A 19,870-nucleotide genomic window follows, 5' to 3' on the forward strand; every position below is an offset into this window, starting at 1 on the left:
AAAAAAACCCACCTAAGCATATCATGTTCAAACACAGAAAACTGAAGACCAAGAGAAAAATCTTGGAAACAGCCAGAGAAAAACTCTTTACCGATAGAGAAATAAAGATAATAATTACATTGGATTTCTCCTCAGAAATCATGCAAGCAAGAAGAGAGTGGAGTAAAATATTTAAAGTGATGAAAGGGAAAAATACCTACCTATAATTCAGTATCCAGGAAAAACAGTCATTCAAAAGTGGAGGAAAAGTAAAGGCTATCAAACAAAAACTGAGGGAACTTGTCACCAGGAAACCTGCCTTACAAGAGATATTTCTGTTTAAAAGTTCTCCAGAGAGAAGGAAAAGTTATATATGTCAGAAAATAAGATCTCTATAAAGAAAGGAAGAGTGTAGGAGAAGGGATACATGAAGGTGAAGTAGAATTTTTAATTTCCTATTTTAAATGATCTGAAAGATAACTGTTCCAAGTAGTAATAGCAACATGATAGGTAATTAGAGGATATGAATAAGTGTAATGGATGGCAGGAATGATAGAATGAAGGATAGAAAGAAGGAATTGTATTTGGTATGTATAACTGTTACAGGGTATCTCCACTATCTGTCAAGTGGTATCATATTATGTGGTAGTGGACTTAGATATATTGCAAACTCTAAGGTATTTTACTAAAAGTTATAAAAAGATATAATTGGTACACTAAAAGAGAGCAGAAAATATCCATTCTCTACAGCCTTTTCCAGAAAATAGAAACAAAAGAAACACTTTCTTACTGACTTTGAAACCAGCCTTAGATTAATACCAAAATCAGATAGATAAAGACATTACAGTAAAGAAGGACCGTGAACCGATATCTCTCTTGAGCAAAAATGCAAAAGTCCTAAATAGAGTAGTCCCCTATTATCTGCAGGAGATACATTCCAAGACCCCCAGTGGATGCTTGAAACCACAGATTGTACTGAAACTTAGTTTTGTTTTTGCTTTTTTGTTATATACGGATGTGAGAGTTGGACCATAAAGATGGCCGAGTATCAAAGAATTGATGCTTTCGAAATGTGGTGCTAGAGAATACTCTTGAGAGTCCCTTGGACTGCAAGGAGATAAAACCAGTCAATCCTAAAGGAAATCAACCCTAAATATTCATTGGAGGGACTGATGCTGAAGCTCTAATACTTTGGTCATTTAATGTGAAGAGGCAATTCATTGGAAAAGACCCTGAAGCTGGGAAAGATTGAGGGCCTGAGGAGAAGGGGGCAACAGAAGATGAGATGGTTAGATGGCATCATTGACTCAATGGACATGAGTTTGAGCAAACTCCCAGAGATGGTGAAGGATAGGGAAGCCTGGTGTGCTGTAGTCCATGAGGTCATGACAAGTCAGAGTTGACTGAGTGACTGAACAACAATACCTACCTATGAAAAATTTTAATTTATGGAATATCCAAATTGCCAGCATCACTACTCTTGAGCATTGTGGCCATTATTAACTGAAAGGTTACTTAAACATAAGCACTGTAATACTGTGATGGTTGATCTGATAACCAAGATGGCTACTTAATGGGGCATACAGGGTGGATATGCTGAACAAAGGCATGATTCATGTCCTGGGTGGAACAGAGCAGGATAGAGTGGGATGGTACAAGATTTCATCATACTACTCAGAATGGTGTACAGTTTAAAACATGTATTGTTTATTTCTGGAATTTTCCATTTAATATTTTCAGACCACAGTTGACCTTGGTAACTGAAACCACAAAAATTGAAACTGGATAAAGGGGGACTATTGTATTAGGAAAATCAAAGTATTTTGATTAAAAAATGAAATATTAGGAAATCGAATCCAACAATGTATCAGAAGAATTGTATATCACTATTAAATGGGATTTCTTCCAGATATCCAAGACTGATTCAACTTTTGAAAATCAATTAATGTAATCCACCACACCAACAGACTAAAGAAGAAAAATATTATTTCAGTTGATGTAGAAAAGGCATTTGACAAAATACAAATACCCATTAATGACGCCAGCTCTCAGCAAACTAGGAATACAGGGGAACGTTTTCAACTTGGTAAAGTATATCAGCAAAACCCTACAGCTAACATCATACTTAATGGTGAAAGCCTGGGTGTTTTCCCCTTTGATCAGAAACAAGACAAGTATGTCCCCTCTTTCAGTTTTTTTTCATCTCTGTACTGGAAATTCTAGCTAGTGTAAAAAGAGAAGGAACAAAAATTAAAAAGCACACAGATTGGGAAGGAAAAAATAAAACTACCTTTGTTAACAGGTGACATGTATGTCTTTGTAGAAAATTCCAATCCATCAATAAGAACATGAAACAATTACTGGAACTAAGGAGTATATGAAAGTTGGAGGATATAAGATTTGTATGTGAAAATCAATTGCTTTCCTGTATACCAAGAAATGAACCATTAAAATTGAAATAAAAAGCTCAACACCCTTTATAATAGCAACACAAAATAGTGAAATACTAAGGTACAAATCTAACAAAGTATGTGTAGGATCTATATGCAGAAAAATATAAAACCCTGGTGAAAAATTAAAGACATAAATAAATGCAGAGATATCCTCTGTTCATAGATTGGAAGACACAGTCCCAACAAAATCACAGCAACCTATTATGTGGATATAGACACACTAATTCTAAGTTTATATGGAAAGAGAAAATATCCAGAATAGTCAACACAATACTGAAGAAGAAGAACAAAGTTGAACGACTGATGTTACCTAACTTTATTGTAAAGTTAAAAAATAAATAAATAAACTAATTAAAAAAAAAAGACTAACTATAATCAAGTAGTTCGATGCTGGTTGAAAACAAAATAAATTGAGTAAAATAAAGACTCCAGGAATAAACTTTCACAAATATAGTGAACTGATCTTTGATAAGGGAGCAAAGGCAACTCAATGGAGAAAGGATAATCTTTTCAACAAATTTTGTTAGAACAACTGGATATCCACATGCAAAAAAAAAGAATCTAGACACAGATTTTACATTTTTCAAAAAATTAACTCAGAATAGATTATAGATTTAAATGTAAAACATAATATTATGAATCTTCTAGAAGAAAACAGAAAATTTAAGTGACATTGTGTTTGGTGATGTATTTATAGGTACAACACCAAAAGCATTATTTATGAGACAAAAAATTGATAAATCCTAGTTTATTAAAATTGTAAACTTTGCTCTATGAAAGATGCTTTTAAGAGAATCAAAAGACAAGCCACAGACTGGAAGAAAATATTTGCAAAACACATGTCTCATTAAAGTACTTGTATCCAAAATACAACAAGTAACTCCTAACACTCAACAGTAGTAACACAAACTACCCAATTTAAAAATGAGCAAAGGAACAGACACCTCACCAGAGAAGTTATATACTGCCAAATAGGCATATGAAAAGAAGCTCAACATCATTTGTCACCTGGAAACTGCAAAATAGAATAATAATGAGATGCCATTTCACACCTATTAGAATGGCTAAAATTGACAATACCAAATACTATTGAGGATGCTAAACAACAGGAACTTTTATTCATTGCTCTTATGCAAAATGGCACAACCTCTTTGGAAGATAGTTTGCCAGTATCTTACCAAGTTAAACATGCTTTGCCATACAATCCAGTAATGGAGTTCCTCGTTATTTACTCAATTGATTTAAAAACTTACATTCATACAGAAACTAGCATGTGACTGTTAACAGCAGTTTTATTCATAATTACCAGAAACTGGAAGCAATCAAGGTGTCCTTCAATAGGTGAGTGGATACACTCATCTGTGCTACATCTATACAATGGGACATAATTCAGCAATAAAAAGAAATAATCTGCCAAGTCACAAAAAAACATAGAGGGACTATAAATGCTTATTAATAAGTGAAGGAAGCCAGTTTGAAAAGACTACATATTGTATGATTTCAATTATATGACATTCTGAAAAGCACAAGACTGTAGGAACAGTAAACGATGGTTGCCAGGACTTCAGGAGGAGTGGAGAAGAGAGGAATTGGTGAACACAGAGGATTTTTACGGCAGTATAAATTTTTTGTATGATAGTATAATAGTGGATGTGAGAAATGCATTTGTCAAAACCCATGAAACTGTACAGCATAAAGAATGACCCTTAATATAAATATTTTTTAAAAAATCATTAAGGAGATTGAGTAACCCCTGGAAAGATGCAGACTGTGACAAGAATTTAACTATTACAAATATATAACACAACCTCAATGAAGGAATGGGAGAAAAGATGCTGAGCATGTTGTAGTGCAAGAAAGTAAGGAAGTGCTTAAAATAACATAAAAATATTGTTGGGGATATGTCAAGGGCACACAGGAGCCAACTGAGAGTTTCCAATAACTAAATATGGAACAATTAGTGCAACAAACTAAGTACATTAATATTGGATTATAACCCAAAGTATAGGATATCTGTGAGTCAATACTGATAATAAAATCATTGAGTGAATCAATAAATGAGGGAGAGGAGATAAATATCACATGAAGAAGAATTGGAAGCAACCTAGATGTCCATTGGCAAACAAATGAATAAGAAAGTTGTGGTATATATATGCAATGGAATATTACTGAGCTATTAAAAAGAATGCATTTGAGTCAGTTCTAATAAGGTGGATGAAACTGGAGCCCATTATAAAAAGTGAACTAAGTCAGAAAGAAAAGCACCAATACAGTATATTAACAAATATATATAGAATTTAGAAAGATGGTAACAATGACCCTATATGCAAGAGAGCAAAAGAGACACAGATATAAAGAACAGACTTTTGGATTCTATGGGAGATGGCGAGGGTGAGATGATTTGAGAGAATAGCATTGAAACATGTATATTACTATGTGTGAAATAGATCACCAGTCCAAGTTTGATGCATGAAACAGGGCACTCAAAGCTGATGCACTGGGACAACCCAGAGGGGTGAGATGGAGAGGAAGGTGGGAGGGAGGAGGGGGGTTTGGGATGGGCAGACACGTGTACACCAGTGGCTGATTCATGTCAATGTATGGCAAAAAGCACCACAAAATTGTAATTAGCCTCCAATTAAAATAAATTAATTAATTAAAAAAATAGTTTATGTACTAGTAGATGCTCTGCCTCAAGGAAAGGAAGCATAACTCCCAACCACTTAATTTTCAGCTACTCTTAGTGACTTCTTTCCAAAGAGTACAGTATGGAAATACAGGAAAAAAATTATGTTACAATGTAGAAACCTAACAATCACTGCCTCAGTTAGGCAATCAAAGCAAAGATCAGTCATAAATCATGTTGATATACGTATGTATGCTTGATATAATGTGATCAGAATTGCTTCTTTTTCCTCTATAATCTTCCTTCTAGTAATCCATAACCACAATATAACCATGAGAAAACAGCAGAAAAATTCTAGTAGTGGAGCATCCTATAAAATATCTGACCAGTACTTCTCAAAAATGTCAAGATCATTAAAAACAAGAAAAGTTTGAGAAACTGCCACAGCAAAGAGGAGACTAAAGACATATGAAAACTTAATGTACTATGATATCCTGGATGGAATCCTGGAACACAAAAAGGATGTTAGAGAAAAACTAAGGAAATCTAAATAAGCTATGGGCTTTATTTTTTTGTGGGTTTTGGGGTTGTTTTGTGGTTTTTTTGGAGTATAATTGCTTTACAATGTTGTGTTGATTTCTGCTATACAACATGAATCAGCTGTAAGTACATATGTATCCCATTCCTGTTGAGCTTCCCTCCCACCTCAAACCCCATCCCGCCCTTCTAGGTCATCACAGAACACTGGGCTGAGCTTCCTGTGTTATACAGCAGCCTCCCACTAGCTATCTGTTTTACACATAGTGTGTATATGTCAGTCCAACTCTCCCAATTCATCTTACCTTCCCCTTCCTCTGCTGTGTCTACATGTCCATTCTCTACATCTGTATCTCTATTCCTGCCCTGAAAATAAGCTCATCTGTACCATCTTTCTAGATTCCATACATATATATTAATATACGATATTTGTTTTTCTCTTTCTGACTTACTCTGTATCACAGACTCTAGGTCCATCCACATCACTACAAATGACCCAGTTTCATTCCTTTTTATCGCTAAGTACCACATTTGTATCCATTTATCTGTCAATGGGCATTTAGGGTGCCTTCATGTCCTGGCTATTGTAAATAGTGCTGCAGTGAACACTGAGGGTACATGTGTCTTTTTGCATTATGGTTTTCTCAGGGTATGTGCCCAGTAGTGGGATTGCTGGATCATATGATAGTTCTGTGTTCAGTTGTTTACGGAACCTCCATACTGTTCTCCATAGTGTTTGTATCAATTTACATTCCTACCAACAGTCCAAGAGGGTTCGTTTTTCTCCACACCCTCTCCAGCATTTATTGTTTGTAGATTTTTTTGATGATGGTCATTCTGATCAGTGTGAGGTGATATATCACTGTAGTTTTGATTTGCATGTCTCTAATAATGAGTGATGTTGAGCATCAAACAACTAGCAGGATAGGAACCCATTATCAGACAGGCTGCCTAAAGTCATACTAAGCTCACAGACACCCTGAAGCACACCACCTGACATGGCCCTGCCCATCAGAGGGACAAAATCCAACCTTCACCCACCAGAACAAAGGCACCAGTTTCCCCCCACCACTAGGAAGCCTACCCAAACCACTGGACCAACCTCACCCACTTGGGGCAGACACCAGAAGCAAGAGGAACTATGACCCTGCAGCCTGTGGAAAGGAGACCTCAAACACAGTAAGTTAAACAAAATGAGGAGACAGAGAAATATGTTGCAGACAAAGGAGCAAGGTAAAAACCTGCAAGACCAAATAAATAAAGAGTAAATAGGCAATCTATCTGAAAAAGAATTTGGACTAATGATAGTAAAAGTGATCCAAAATATTGGAAATAGAATGGAGAAAATACAAGAAATATTTAACAAGGACCTAGAAGAACTAAAGAACAAACAATGATGAACAATGCAATAACTGAAATTAAAAATACACTAGAAGGAATTAATAGCAGATTGAGGAAGATCAAATAAGTGAGCTGGAAGATAGAATGGTAGAAATAATTGCCAAGGAACAGAATAAAGAAAAAAGAATGAAAATAATTGAAGACAGTCTCAGAGACTTCTGGGACAACATTAAATGCAGCAACATTTGAATTATACGGGTCCCAGAAGAAGAAAAGAAAAAGAGTCTGATAAAATATTTGGAGAGATTATAGTCAATCAAATCCAGGAAGCACAGAGAGTCCTAAACAGGACTTTAGTTAATAATAATATACCAATATTGATTTATTTATTTTAAGAAATGTACTGTAATAGTGTAAAGTGTTAATTATAAGAGAAACTGGATGTGGGATGTATGGGAATTCTTTGTACTATCCTCTCAATTTTTCTATAAATCTAAAACTTTTAAAAATAAAGTCTATTTTTAAAAATATTTATACAGGTAGATGCAGAAGAATGCATACAGTATAATACCATTTATATAAAGTTAAAAAAATATAAAGCAATAATTGCAGAGGGATACCAGGAAGAGTTTCATCCTCTATTGTCACTTGAAGTTTCTGCTTTTCTCTTTCACAGAAATATTTATCTTGTTTTTGAGCCTAATTTTGTCTTTGTGTGTATCTTTGTATATATGAATATGTATGTATGTTGTGGATATATACATACATATATAACCATGTATATTATATGTATGCATGCATGCATGCATATATGTATTTTTTGGAGCAGAGAAGATGCATCTATGCAAGAAGTGACCAAGCCATCTTGACCAGATATCCTCTTGATTTTTTAAAAATGTTCATATCAAAGGGAATAATCTTAGTATGGATCTTTCCTACTTGGTGAGAAACTTGCAATGTTTCACATACCTCTCCCTTTTTATAGTTATTTAATTTAATGATGCTTTTATAATGAGTATTTCAGAGTCAAAACTAGATCACCTGAAGTTACTTAAGTTAATCACAAGTCAGTTATTCTATGCCCTTGCCTTTAAGAGTAAGGTTAAATGCTAAATATGTGAATATCCAGCTTGTAAAGGCTTTGTGACATAGAGTCTACTGCTTATTGCAATATTCAACATATTTACTCATACATTTCAATGGATAAGTCATTTAAGCTGGCTCTGTTTTCTAGCTCTTTGCTTTTGCTGCTCCTATCTGAATTTTTTCTCAAGTTTTTTTAAGTTATAAAATAAGTAACTTATGCTAGTTAATGTATCTCTTTCTCCTCCAGTATAGTAAAATACATGTAATCTGAGATCTACCTTTAACAGTATTTCAAGTGTATATTACAGTGTTGTAAACTATAGGCGCAATGTTTTACAGCATATCTCTAGAACTTTTTCATCTTGCATGACTGAACTTTATACCCATTGAACAGCAACTCCCCATTTCCTCATTCTCTCAAGTTCTGGCAACTACTATTCTATTTTCTGCTTCAGTGAGTTTAACTACAACAGATACCATATAAAGTGAAATTATGCAGTACTTTTTCTTCTGTGACTGGCTTATCTCAGCATAGTGCCCTCAAAGCTCATCCACGTTGTAGCATATTACAAGATTTCCTTCCTTTTTTCTAGCCAAATCATATTCCATTGTATATATATGCCACATTTGTTGTTTTAATTCATTCATCTGTGATGGACATTTAGGTTGCTTCCACCTCTTGGCTATTGTGAACAGTGCTGCAATAAACACGTGAGTTCAGATATCTCTTCAAAATTCTGATTGTAATTATTGAAAGTGGGATTCTTGAATCATATGGTAGTTCTATTTTTAATTCTTCAAGGAACCTCCATACTGTTCTCTATAGCAGCTGCGCCATTTTCCATTCCTACCAAAGTGCACAAAGATTCCAATTTCTCTACATCCTCATCAGCACTTATTTTATGTATGTGTTCTTTGAAGAAATGCCTATTTATGTCATTTGCCCACTTTTTCAGGTTATTTGTCTTTTTGCTATGGAGTTTTGGTAGCTAATTATATATTTTAGATACTAACCTCTAATCAGATATATGGTTTCCAAATATTTTCTCACATTCTGTAGGTTGTCTTTTCACTTTAGATTGTTTTCCTTTGCTGTGCAGAAGTGTTTTAGTGATATAGTCCTACTTTACGTTTGCTTTTGTTACCTGTGCTTCTGCTGTAATATCTAAGAAATTGTTGCCAAGGCCAGTATGATGAGGTTTTCCCCCTATGCTATCTTCTAGAAGTTTTAGAGTTTCAGGCCTTATGTTTAAATCTTTAATCCACTTTGAGCTGATTTTTGTGTATGATATAAATGAGGCCAGTTTTATACTTTTGCATGTGGATATCAACTTTTCCCAACACTATTGGTTGAAGGGACTATCCTTTCCCCACTGTGTATTCTTGCGCAGCACCCCCCCACCACCATTAATCAGTTGACTGTATATGTGTGAATTTATTTCTGGGCTTTATATTCTCTTCTGTTAGTCTACATGTCTATCTTTATGCCAGTTTCATACTGTTTTGATTACTGTAGATTTGTAACATATTTTGAAATTAAGAAGTGTGAGGACCTCCCCAGTTTTGTTCTTTCTTTTCAAGATTGCTTGGCTACTTAGGGTTCCCTTCTGGTTCCTTATGAATCTTAGGGTTGTCTTTGTATTTCTACAAAAAATGCCATTGGGATTTTTATAGGAATTTCGTTAAATCTGTAAACTAATTTGGATAGTGTGTACATTTCAACAATTTATTCTTCCAGTCCATGAACATGAGACATCTTTTCATTTATTTGTGTTGTCTTTAATCTCTTTGAGCAGTGTGTTGTGGTTTTCAGTATATAAGTCCTTCACTTCCTTGGTTAAGTTTTTTCTTTTTAATTGAAGTATGTTTGACATAAAAAAGCTATGCATATTTAATGTGTGCATTTTGTTGGGTTTGAAGGTACATATACACCATGAAACAATCACCAATGCAATGCCCTAAACTTAACCATCACCTCCAGAAATTTCCTCCCTCCAGTTTTTCTTTTGATGAGAACATTTAACATAAGATCTATCCTTTTAACAAAATTTTAATTATCAAATACAGTATTGTTAACTATATATGCTATGCTATACAATAGATCTATAGGATTTGTTCATGTTGCATATGTAAAACTATATACCCTTTGATGAAGACTTCCTCAGTTAACCCTCTTCCTAGCCCCTGGTAAGCATGAGTCTACTCTCTACTTCTATGGGTTTGACTGCTTTGGATTCCTGATATAAGTGGGATCGTGTAGTGTTTGTTCTTCTGTTTCTGGTTGATTTCACTTAGCAGGTCTTCCAAGTTCACCTACGTTGCAGCAAATGACAAGATTTTTTCACTTTTACCCTTTTGTATTTATACATCATATTTCCTTTATCCCTTCATCTCTTCATGGACATTTAGATTGTTTACATGTCTTTGTTTTTGTAAACAATGTTGTAGTGAATATGGGAATGCAGATTTTTCTTCCAGATTTTGACTCCAGTCCTTTTAGATATATAGCCAAAAGTGGGATTGCTGGATTATATGAGTTCTAGTTTAAATTTTTTAATGATCTTCCAACTGTTTTCCATTGTGGTTGTAACATCTTAAACATTCCCACCAGCAGTACATAAGGGTTAAAATTTCTCCACATCCTCACCAGCACATCTTTTTTTTTTACTTTTGAGTTTCAGAAGTCCCTTATGTATTTTGGGCTTCCCATGTGGTGCTATTGGTAAAGAATCCGCCTGCAAATGCAGGAGAAAGAGACACAGATTAGATGTTAACCCTTTATTAGATATATGATTTGAAAAATACTTTCTCCCATTTTGTACGTCACCTTTTAACTTTACTGATTGTTTTCTTTGCTACGCATGTGAGTTTGAGTTAATGACACTTGTCTGTGTTTGCTTTTGTTGGCTGTGCTTTTGATATATCTAAGAAATTATTGCCAAGGCCAATGGTCAAGAAGATTTTTCTGTTTGCTTCTAGGAGTTTTAGAGTGTCACATCTTATTTTTAAGTATTTAATATTTGAGTTGGGTTTTGTGTATGGTGTAAGAGAAGCATCTAATTTCATTTTTTTGTACTGGATATCCAGTTTTCCAAATACCATTTATTAAAGAGACTATTTTTTCCCCATTGTGTGTTTTTGCCCTCCTTGTCTAAGATCAGCTTACCATAAATGTGTGGTTAATTTCTAGGCCCTCTATTCTAGTCTATTGGTCAATGTGTACTTTTTTTTATGCCAGTACCTTACTGTTTTGATTATTGTAGTTTGAAATCAGGATATATGACACATCCTACTTTGTTCTTCTTCCTCAAGATTACTTTGTCTATTCATGGTCTCTTGTGGTTCATATGAATTTAGGATACTTTTTATTTCCATAAAAATCATCATTGGTATTTTGATAAGAATTGCATTGAATCTGTAGATGGCTTTGATTAGTATTACATTTTTACAGTATTAATATTTCCAATCCATGAATATGGGATGTCTTTCCATTTATTTCTCTCTTTATTAATTTCTTTTTAATATTTTTTTTTACTGAAATATAGTTAATTTACAATGTTGTGTTAGTTTATGGTGTACAGCAAAGTGATTCAGTTTTATATATATAAATATAAAATAACTTTTATATTTGCTGTTAAGTCACTTCAGTCGTGTCCGACTCTGCAACCCCACAGACGGCAGCCCACCAGGCTCCCCTGTCCCTGGGATTCTCCAGGCAAGAACACTGGAGTGGGTTGCCATTTCCTTCTCCAATGCATGAAAGGGAAAAGTGAAAGTGAAGTCGCTCAGTCGTGTCTGACCCTTAGCGAACCCATGGACTGCAGCCTACCAGGCTCCTCTGTCCATAGGATTTTCCAGGCAAGAGTACTGGAGTGGGTTGCCATTTCCTTCTCCGAACTTTTATATTTATATATATATAATTTTTAGATTCTTTTCCATTATAGTTTGTTGCAAGATATCAAATATAGTTTCCTGTGCTGTACAGTAGGATCTTGTTGTTTATCTGTTTTATATATAGTAGTTTCTACCTGCTAATCCCAAACTTCTAGTTTATCCTTCCTCCCTGCCTTTCCTCTTTGATAACCATAAGTTTGTTTTCTATGTCTGTGAGTCTATTTCTGTTTTGTGATTTGTATCATATTTTAGATTCCACATGTAAGTGGTATCATATGATATTTGTCTTTCTCTATCTGACCTACTTACCTGCTATGACAATCTCTTGTTCCATCCATGTAGCCACAAATGGCATTATTTAATTTTTTATGGCTGAGTAGTATTCCATTGTATATATTAATATATACCACATCTTCTTCCCATTCATCTGTTCATGGATATTTAGATTGCTTCCATATCTTGGCTATTATATATAGTACTACTATGAGCATTGAGGTGCATGTATCTTTTCGAATTAGAGTTTTCTCCAGATGTATGCCCAAGAGTGGGATTGCTGGATCATATGGCAATTTTACTTTTAGTTTTTTAAGGAACCTCTGTAATGTTCTTCATATACACCAATTTACATTCCCACCAACAGTGTAAGAGTATTTTCTTTTCTCCACATACTCCAGCATTTATTATTTGTAGACTTTTTGGTGAAGGTCTTCCTGACCTGACCAATGTGACATGATACCATATTGTAGTTTTGATTTGCATTTCTCTAATTAGCAGTGTTGAACATCTTTTCATGTGTTCATTGGCTATCTGTATGTCTTCTTTGGTGAAATATGTACTTAGGTCTTCTGCCCACTTTTTGATTGGGTTGTTTGCCTTTTTGTTATTGAGTTTTATGAGCTGTTTGTATATTTTTTAAATTAACCCTTTCTCAGTCACATCTTTTGCAAATATTTTCTCCCAGTATGTAGGTTGTCTTTTAGTTTTGTTTATGGTTTCCTTTGCTGTACAAAAGCTTATAAGTTTGACTAGGTTCCAGTTGTTTATTTTTGCTTGTATTTCTACTGCCTTCAGAGACTGACCTAAGAAAACAATGGCACTTTTTATGCCAGAGAATGTTTGCCTATATTCTCTTCTAGGAGTTTTATGGTGTCCTGTCTTATATGTAAATCTTCAAGCCATTTTGAGTTTTTTGTGTGTATGGTGTGAGGGAGTATTCTAACTTTATTGATTTACATGTGGCTGTCAAACTTTCCCAACACCACTTGCTGAAGAGACTGTCTTTTTCTCCATTGTATATCTTGCCTCTTTTATTGAAGATTAATTGACTGTAGGTGTGTAGGTTTATTTCTGGACTCTCTATTCTGTTCTGTTGATCTATATGTATGTTTTTGTGCCAGTACCACTCTTTTTGTTACTGTAGCTTTGTAATTGTCTGAAGACTTGGGTAGTTATAACTTCTGCTTTGTTCTTTATCCTCAGGATTATTTTGCCAATTCTGGGTCTTTTTTGGTTCATCATAAATATTAGACTTATTTGTTCTAGTCTGAAAAATGTCATGGGTAATTTGATAGGGATGTATTAAACCTGTCGATTGCTTTGGGTAGTATGGCCATTTTAACCATATTAATTGTTCCAATCCAAGAGTATGGTGTATCTTCCCATCTCTTAAAATCATCTTCTGGTTCTTTTATCAGTGTTTTACAGTTTTCAGCATATAAGTCTTTCACTTCCTTGGTCAAATTCTATTCCAAAGTATTTTATTTTTATGCAGTCTTAAAAGGATTTTTTTTCTATTTTCCCTTTCTGATGTTTCATTTTTAGTGTAAAGAAATGCAACAGGTTTCTGTAAGTTAATCTTGTATCCTGCTACTTTGCTGAATTTGCTTATCAATTCTTATATCCTGCTAATTTGCTGAATTTGCCTAGTAGATTTTGTGTGGAGTCTTTAGGGTTTTCTATATATAGTATAATGTCATCTGTATATAATGGCAATTTTACCTCTTCTCTTCCATTTTTGGGTACCTTTTATTTCTTTTTCTTGTCTTATTGCTGTGGCTAGAATTTCCAATACTATGTTGAATAGAAATGGTAAGAGTGGGCATCATTGTCTTGTTCCAGATTTTAGTAGGAAGGCTTTCAGCTTTTCACTATTGAGCAATGGCCGTGGGTTTGTCATAAATAGCTTTTACAGTAAGTCCCCTACATGTGAACCTTCAAGTTGCAAACTCTCAAAGATGCGAAAGTGGGTATCATCAGTGTCAGGTGGGAGTGAAATTGTAGCCTGCCCTCCATCTCCTATTTCTGATGATCCTTCAGCTCTACCATCTCCCAGCTCCTCTCCCTCCTCCAGTCAGTAACTCTTCTTGCCTGTTCACTCAATGCCAGCCCCTATATGCCAGCTGTTGTACTGTACTACTGTACTTTTCAAGGTAATGTATTGTAATATTCAAGATATCTTCTTTATTTTTTCTGCTTGTTTTTTATGTATTATTTATGTGAGAAGTATTGTAAACCTATTACAATACAGTACTATATAGCCAGTTGTGTTAAGTTGGGTACCTGGGCTAACTTTGTTGGACTTATGAGCAAATTGGACTTATAATTGTGCTCTTGGAACAGAACTCATTTGTATGTAGGTGACTTACTGTATTATGTTGAGATATGTTCTCTCTAGACCCACTTTGATAAAGAGTTTTTTTTATCATGAATGAATGCTGAATTTTATCAAATGCTTTTCTGCATCTGTTGAGATTATTATGTGGGTTTTATCTTTTCTTTTGCTGATGTGATGTATCACACTGAATGATTTACATATGTTGAACCATCCTTATGACCCTGGGATAAATCCTACTTGATCATGGTGTATGATATTTTTTTATGTGTTGTTGGATTTGGTTTGCTAATATTTGGTTGAGGATTTTTTGCCTCTATATTCATCAAAGATGAATGTAATTTTCTTTTTTGGTAGTGTTTTTGTCTGGATTTGGTATCAGAGTAATAGTGGCTTCATAGAATGACTTTGGTAGTATTCCTTCCTCTTCAGTCTTTTGGAAGAGTTTGAGAAGAATCAATATAAGTTCTTCTTTGTATGTTTGGTAGAATTCCCCAGTGAAGAAATCCAGTCCTGAACTTCTGTTTGCAGGGAGGTTTTTTGTTGTTGTTGTTGTTTTAATTACAGATTCTATTTCACTTCTAGTGATTGGTGTGTTCAAACTATCTATTTTTGATTCAGTTTTGGTAGGCTGTATGTTTCTAGAAACTTGTCCATTTCTTCTAGGTTGTCCAGTTTGTTGGCAAATGATTGTTCATAGTATTCTTATTTTTTTTGCATTTCTGCAATATCAGTTGTTATTTCTCCTCATTTAATTGGGGCCTTCTCTCTTAGTGAGGGTGGCCAGAGGTTTGTCAATTTTGTTTACCTTTTCAGTTCTTGTTTTCATTCATTTTTTTCTATTTTTATCTCTATTTTATTCATTTCCTCCCTGATTTTTATTATTTACTTCCTTCTGTTGACTTTAGCTTTTTCTTTTTCTAATTCTTTTAGGTGATAGTTTAAGTTGTTTATTTGAGATTTTTCTTTTTTTGTTTTATTTTATTTTTTTTTTGAGGAAGACCTTTATCACTATGGACTTCCCTGGTGACTCAGATGGTAAAGCAACTGCCTACAATGTGGGAGACCTGGGTTCAATCCCTGGTTCGGGAAGATCTCCTGGAGAAGGAAATGGCAACCCACTCCAGTATTCTTGCCTGGAAAATCCCATGGACGGAGAAGCCTGGTAGGCTACAGTCCATGGGGGTCACAAAGAGTCGGACTGAGTGACTTCACTTTCACTTTATCACTATGAAGTTCCCTCTTTGGATTACCTTTTCTGCAACCAGTTGAGTTTTTCTTGTCATTTGTCTCAAGGTATTTTTTAATTTCCTCTTTGATTACATTATTAACCTGTTAGTTTCTTTAGTAGCATGTTGTTATGTTTCCATGAAATATTTTTTCCTCATTTTTCTTTCTGTGGTTGATTTCTAGTTTCATGCTATTATAGTAAAAAAAAAAGATGCTTGAAATAATCCCTGGCCTCTTAAATTTGTTGAGGCTTATTTTGTGTCCTAGTTTGTGGTCTGTCATAGAGAAGGTTTTATGTGCACTTGAAAAGAATGTGTATTCTGGGTTTATTTTTAATGTAATGTCCTGAAAATAGCAATTAAGTCTAGCTGTTCTATTGTGTCATTTAGTATCTCTGTTGCCTTACTGATTTTCTGTCTGGAAGATCTGTCCATTGATGTCTATTGAAATGATTTGTGATTTTTATCCTTCATTCTGTTAATGTGCTATATCATATTGACTGATTTTCATATGTTGAACCTTCCTTGCACCCAGGGATAAATCACATTTGGCCATGATCCTTTTAATGTGCTTTTTAATTCAGTTTACTACTTTTCTGTTAAGGATTCTGTATTCATCATCTGTATTCATCATGGATATTAGCCTATAGTTTTCATTTCTTATAATATCTTTTTCTGTTTTGGGTCATGTTAATGCTGGCCTGATAAAATTAGTTTGGGAGTGTTCCCGCCTCTTCAAATTTTTGGACGAATTTTAGGAGGATTGGTATTAAATATTTAAATATTTGGTAGAATTCACCTGTGAAGCCATCTGGTCCTGGGCTTTTCTTTGTTGGGAGATTTTTGATTACTGAATAATTTTGTTGCTAGTTATAAGTCTATTCAGATTTTCTGTTTCTTCATGATTTCATCTTGGTAGGTTTATGTTTCTAGGAATTTATCCTTTTCTCTAGATTATGCAATTTGTTGGCATATAATTGTCACAGTAGTCTCTCATAATCCTTTTTTGTTTCTGTGGCATCAGTTGTAAAGTCTGCTCTTTCACTTCTAATTTTATTTGAGTCTTCTCTTTTTTCTTAGCCTAGCTAAAAGTAGTCAATTTTGTTGATCTTTTTAAAAAACAGCTCTTAGTTTGGTTGATTTTTTCCTATTATTTTTCTAATCTCTATTTCAATTATTTATGTGTAATCTTTATTATTTCCATCCAATAACTTTGAGCTTAGTTTGTTTTTTTTTTCCTAGCTCCTTGAAATGCAAAGTAGTTTGAGAGCTTTCCCCTTGTTTAATGTAGGCATTTAATGCTATAAACTTCCTTTTTAGTATTGACCTAGTTGCATTCCATAAATTTTGGTATGTTGTAGTTTCATATTCCTTTGTATCAAGGTATTTTCTAATTTACCTTTTGATTTATTCTTTGACCCATTGGTTGTTCTAGATTATGTTGTTTAGTTTCCACTTATTTGTGAATTTTCTAGTTTTTCTTCTGCTACTGAAAGTGAGGTATTGAAATCTCCTAGTAGTATTGTGTTGCTATTTATAGCCCCCTTCAGTTTTCTCAATGTTTGCTCATACATTTAAGTGCTCTAATGTTATGTGCATATATATTTATAGTCATTATATCTTCCTGGCGAACTGACCCTTTTATCATTATATAATGTCCTTTTTTGTCTCTTTTGAAAATTTTTGACTTAAAGTCTATTTTATCTTGAGTAAGCATGGCCAACCTTCTTCTTTGGTTGCAATTTGCGTGGAATTTCTCTTTTTAGCCTTTCTTTTTCAGTCTGTGTATGGCCTTAAATCTAAAGTGAGTTTCTTGTAGACAGCACTTACTCACATCTTGTTTTTTGTTTGTTCAACCACTCTATGTCTTTGACTAGGGAGTTTAATCCATTTATATGTTAAGTAATTATTGATAGAGAGGACTTACTATTGCCATTTATTAGTTGTTTTCTGTTTTATAGCCCTTGTTGCTCTAATTTTTGGTAGTGAATTGCCTTTTTCCTTTCTCATTTTGTGTGCCTTCTATAGGTATTTTAATTATGATTACAAAGGTACTTACTTAAAACACCTTGTAATAATCTATTTTAAGCCAATGAAAAGTTCAATCACATTTAAGAGCTCTTTTTGTTTATTTTCTTGAATGTTTCTTTTTTAAAAAAGCATTTCATTCCTAATAGATGGAATATTTTCTCTTCTTTCTCTGAGGATATTAGTGATGGCTTTTTGAAGTTTTTTTTTTTTTTCTCCTTGCATAGTTTCTGTTTTCTCCCAAATGCTGTTATTTATTTATTTTTTTGTTCTGTCTCTTTCACATTGTGGCTTTTCTCAGATGCCTGATAATTTCTGCTCATATTTATGAGTAGGAGCCAAAAACAGATTGGAATCTCTGATCAAATGAGTGATCCTTATTGAGTTTAAGCTTCACTTAAAGTCATGTGGCTCATTCATTTGTTGGAGAAATTCCCCATTCTAAATCAGCATTTTTAGACCTTTCCTCTTGGGGCTGATTAGATTTCCCAGAGAAGACTTCAGAACTCTCACTTGGGGAGGGTACCACCAGCATTGTAGGATCCAAATGAAGGAAAGTGTTTGGGGTATCCTCATCATTCAGAATGCATCATTTCTCTTAAAGCCTAGTTTTTAGGAACAGTATTCACATCCTCAATGGTGTCTAACATTCCCCAAGTTCAGAAAATGAACCTCCAGTATGCAACAGGATAGGGAGTGGTCTTTACCCAGTAGCACATTTTAGGGGAGGGTGTTTAAAGATATAATCTAATTTTTTAAAGAACTTTTAACATACCCACCTTATCTTAACTCCAGCTCTTTATATCCATTTCCAGAGACACTAGAATATATCAGTTCCTAAAATGTTTCAGGATTCTTATATGTGGATTGGGTTAGTTCTTGGTTCCCCCCACTGCTGATTTAAGATTCAGCTTTCTTGAGTATGCTCGTTCAGTTATTTTACAGCTTCCAGAATATTGTTGCTATTGCCTCATTTCCTTGTTCTTCCTTCCTTTTTTTTTTAAGTCCCTATAGTTTTAGAGTTTTTTGGAGGGATTGAAATTAGATGCATGTATTCAATCCACCATCTTTATCTGAAACTAAGTCCTTCCACAATGAAATAGTTGCCTTATCTACCTAATGTAATATTTCTGTTGATCCTTGGTTTGTATTAGGTGTTATACCTGAAGAACCTTAGCCCTCGGGTGACTGAAAGAGATCTTGTCTCATTATTCGCTCGGTTCCAGGAAAAGAAAGGACCTCCAATTGAATTCCGAATGATGACTGGACGAATGAGGGGGCAGGCTTTTATCACTTTTCCCAGTAAGTAGCTTCATCTGGACAATTACTCAGTTATGGCTGAGTCACTAATAAGTTCATTAGTGACTATGTATACCCTCTAATTTAAGTATAGCCCACAAAAGAAGCACATAGGAAGGGAAGAGAACTAAGGAAAACATGTTTTTTTTTTTTTTCTATTCTCCTTTCTGTGTTTCCTCTCCTTCTTTGACAGTGCACCACCACCTTACACCACTGTCCTCTCTTTTCCCCAGTCTTGGCACTTTCTATGCATTGTATCAAAATTTACTTTCCCTTTGCTGAAAGTAGTATTTCTAGACCAAGTTATAATTACATTAATTATTAATATATTGGTATTCTTATCAGAACACTTGTAGTTGCATTATGCCCTATTCCTTTAGGAGTAAGACTGCAAGCTATTATGATATTATGCTATATTATGCTAATGCATTAGTAATTCATAATTAACTAGTGGGTGATATATTGTTTAACTGTTGTTTGCATCCTAATACATGACTTCAGTATCCTAAACCATAGGGAAGAATAATACAGGCAGGCATGTCTCAGGGATACTGCAGATTCAATAGACCACTGCAATAAGGTGAATTATCTCAATAAAGTGAGTTGCATGAATTTTTTGTTTTCCTAGTATATATAAAAGTTATATTTACACTATTGGATGCAGATTATCACCATAGACTGGGAGAAAGGGTGCATGCATGCATGCACTGTCACTCAGTTGTGTCTGACTCTTTGTGACCCTATGGACTGTAGCCCACCAGGCTCCTCTCTCCATGGAGTTTTCCAG

The 19,870-nt window shown here is 34.4% G+C and overlaps 1 protein-coding gene across 3 annotated transcripts in view; it reads left to right on the forward strand.

Annotated features, from left to right (window-relative positions):
• Positions 1 to 19,870, forward strand: part of RBM41 (RNA binding motif protein 41) — a 70,831-nt gene that overhangs the window by 42,053 nt on the left and 8,908 nt on the right. For all 3 annotated transcript variants that reach the window (XM_081565374.1, XM_081565375.1, XM_081565373.1), the window contains one exon: positions 18,939 to 19,086. In XM_081565374.1, the coding sequence (XP_081421500.1) occupies positions 18,939 to 19,086 (148 nt within the window). The remainder of the gene's footprint in view (positions 1 to 18,938; positions 19,087 to 19,870) is intronic.

Source organism: Giraffa tippelskirchi, chromosome X (assembly GCF_054371585.1).
Source record: "Giraffa tippelskirchi isolate mGirTip1 chromosome X, T2T-mGirTip1v1.2.pri, whole genome shotgun sequence".
Classification (NCBI taxonomy): domain Eukaryota; kingdom Metazoa; phylum Chordata; class Mammalia; order Artiodactyla; family Giraffidae; genus Giraffa; species Giraffa tippelskirchi.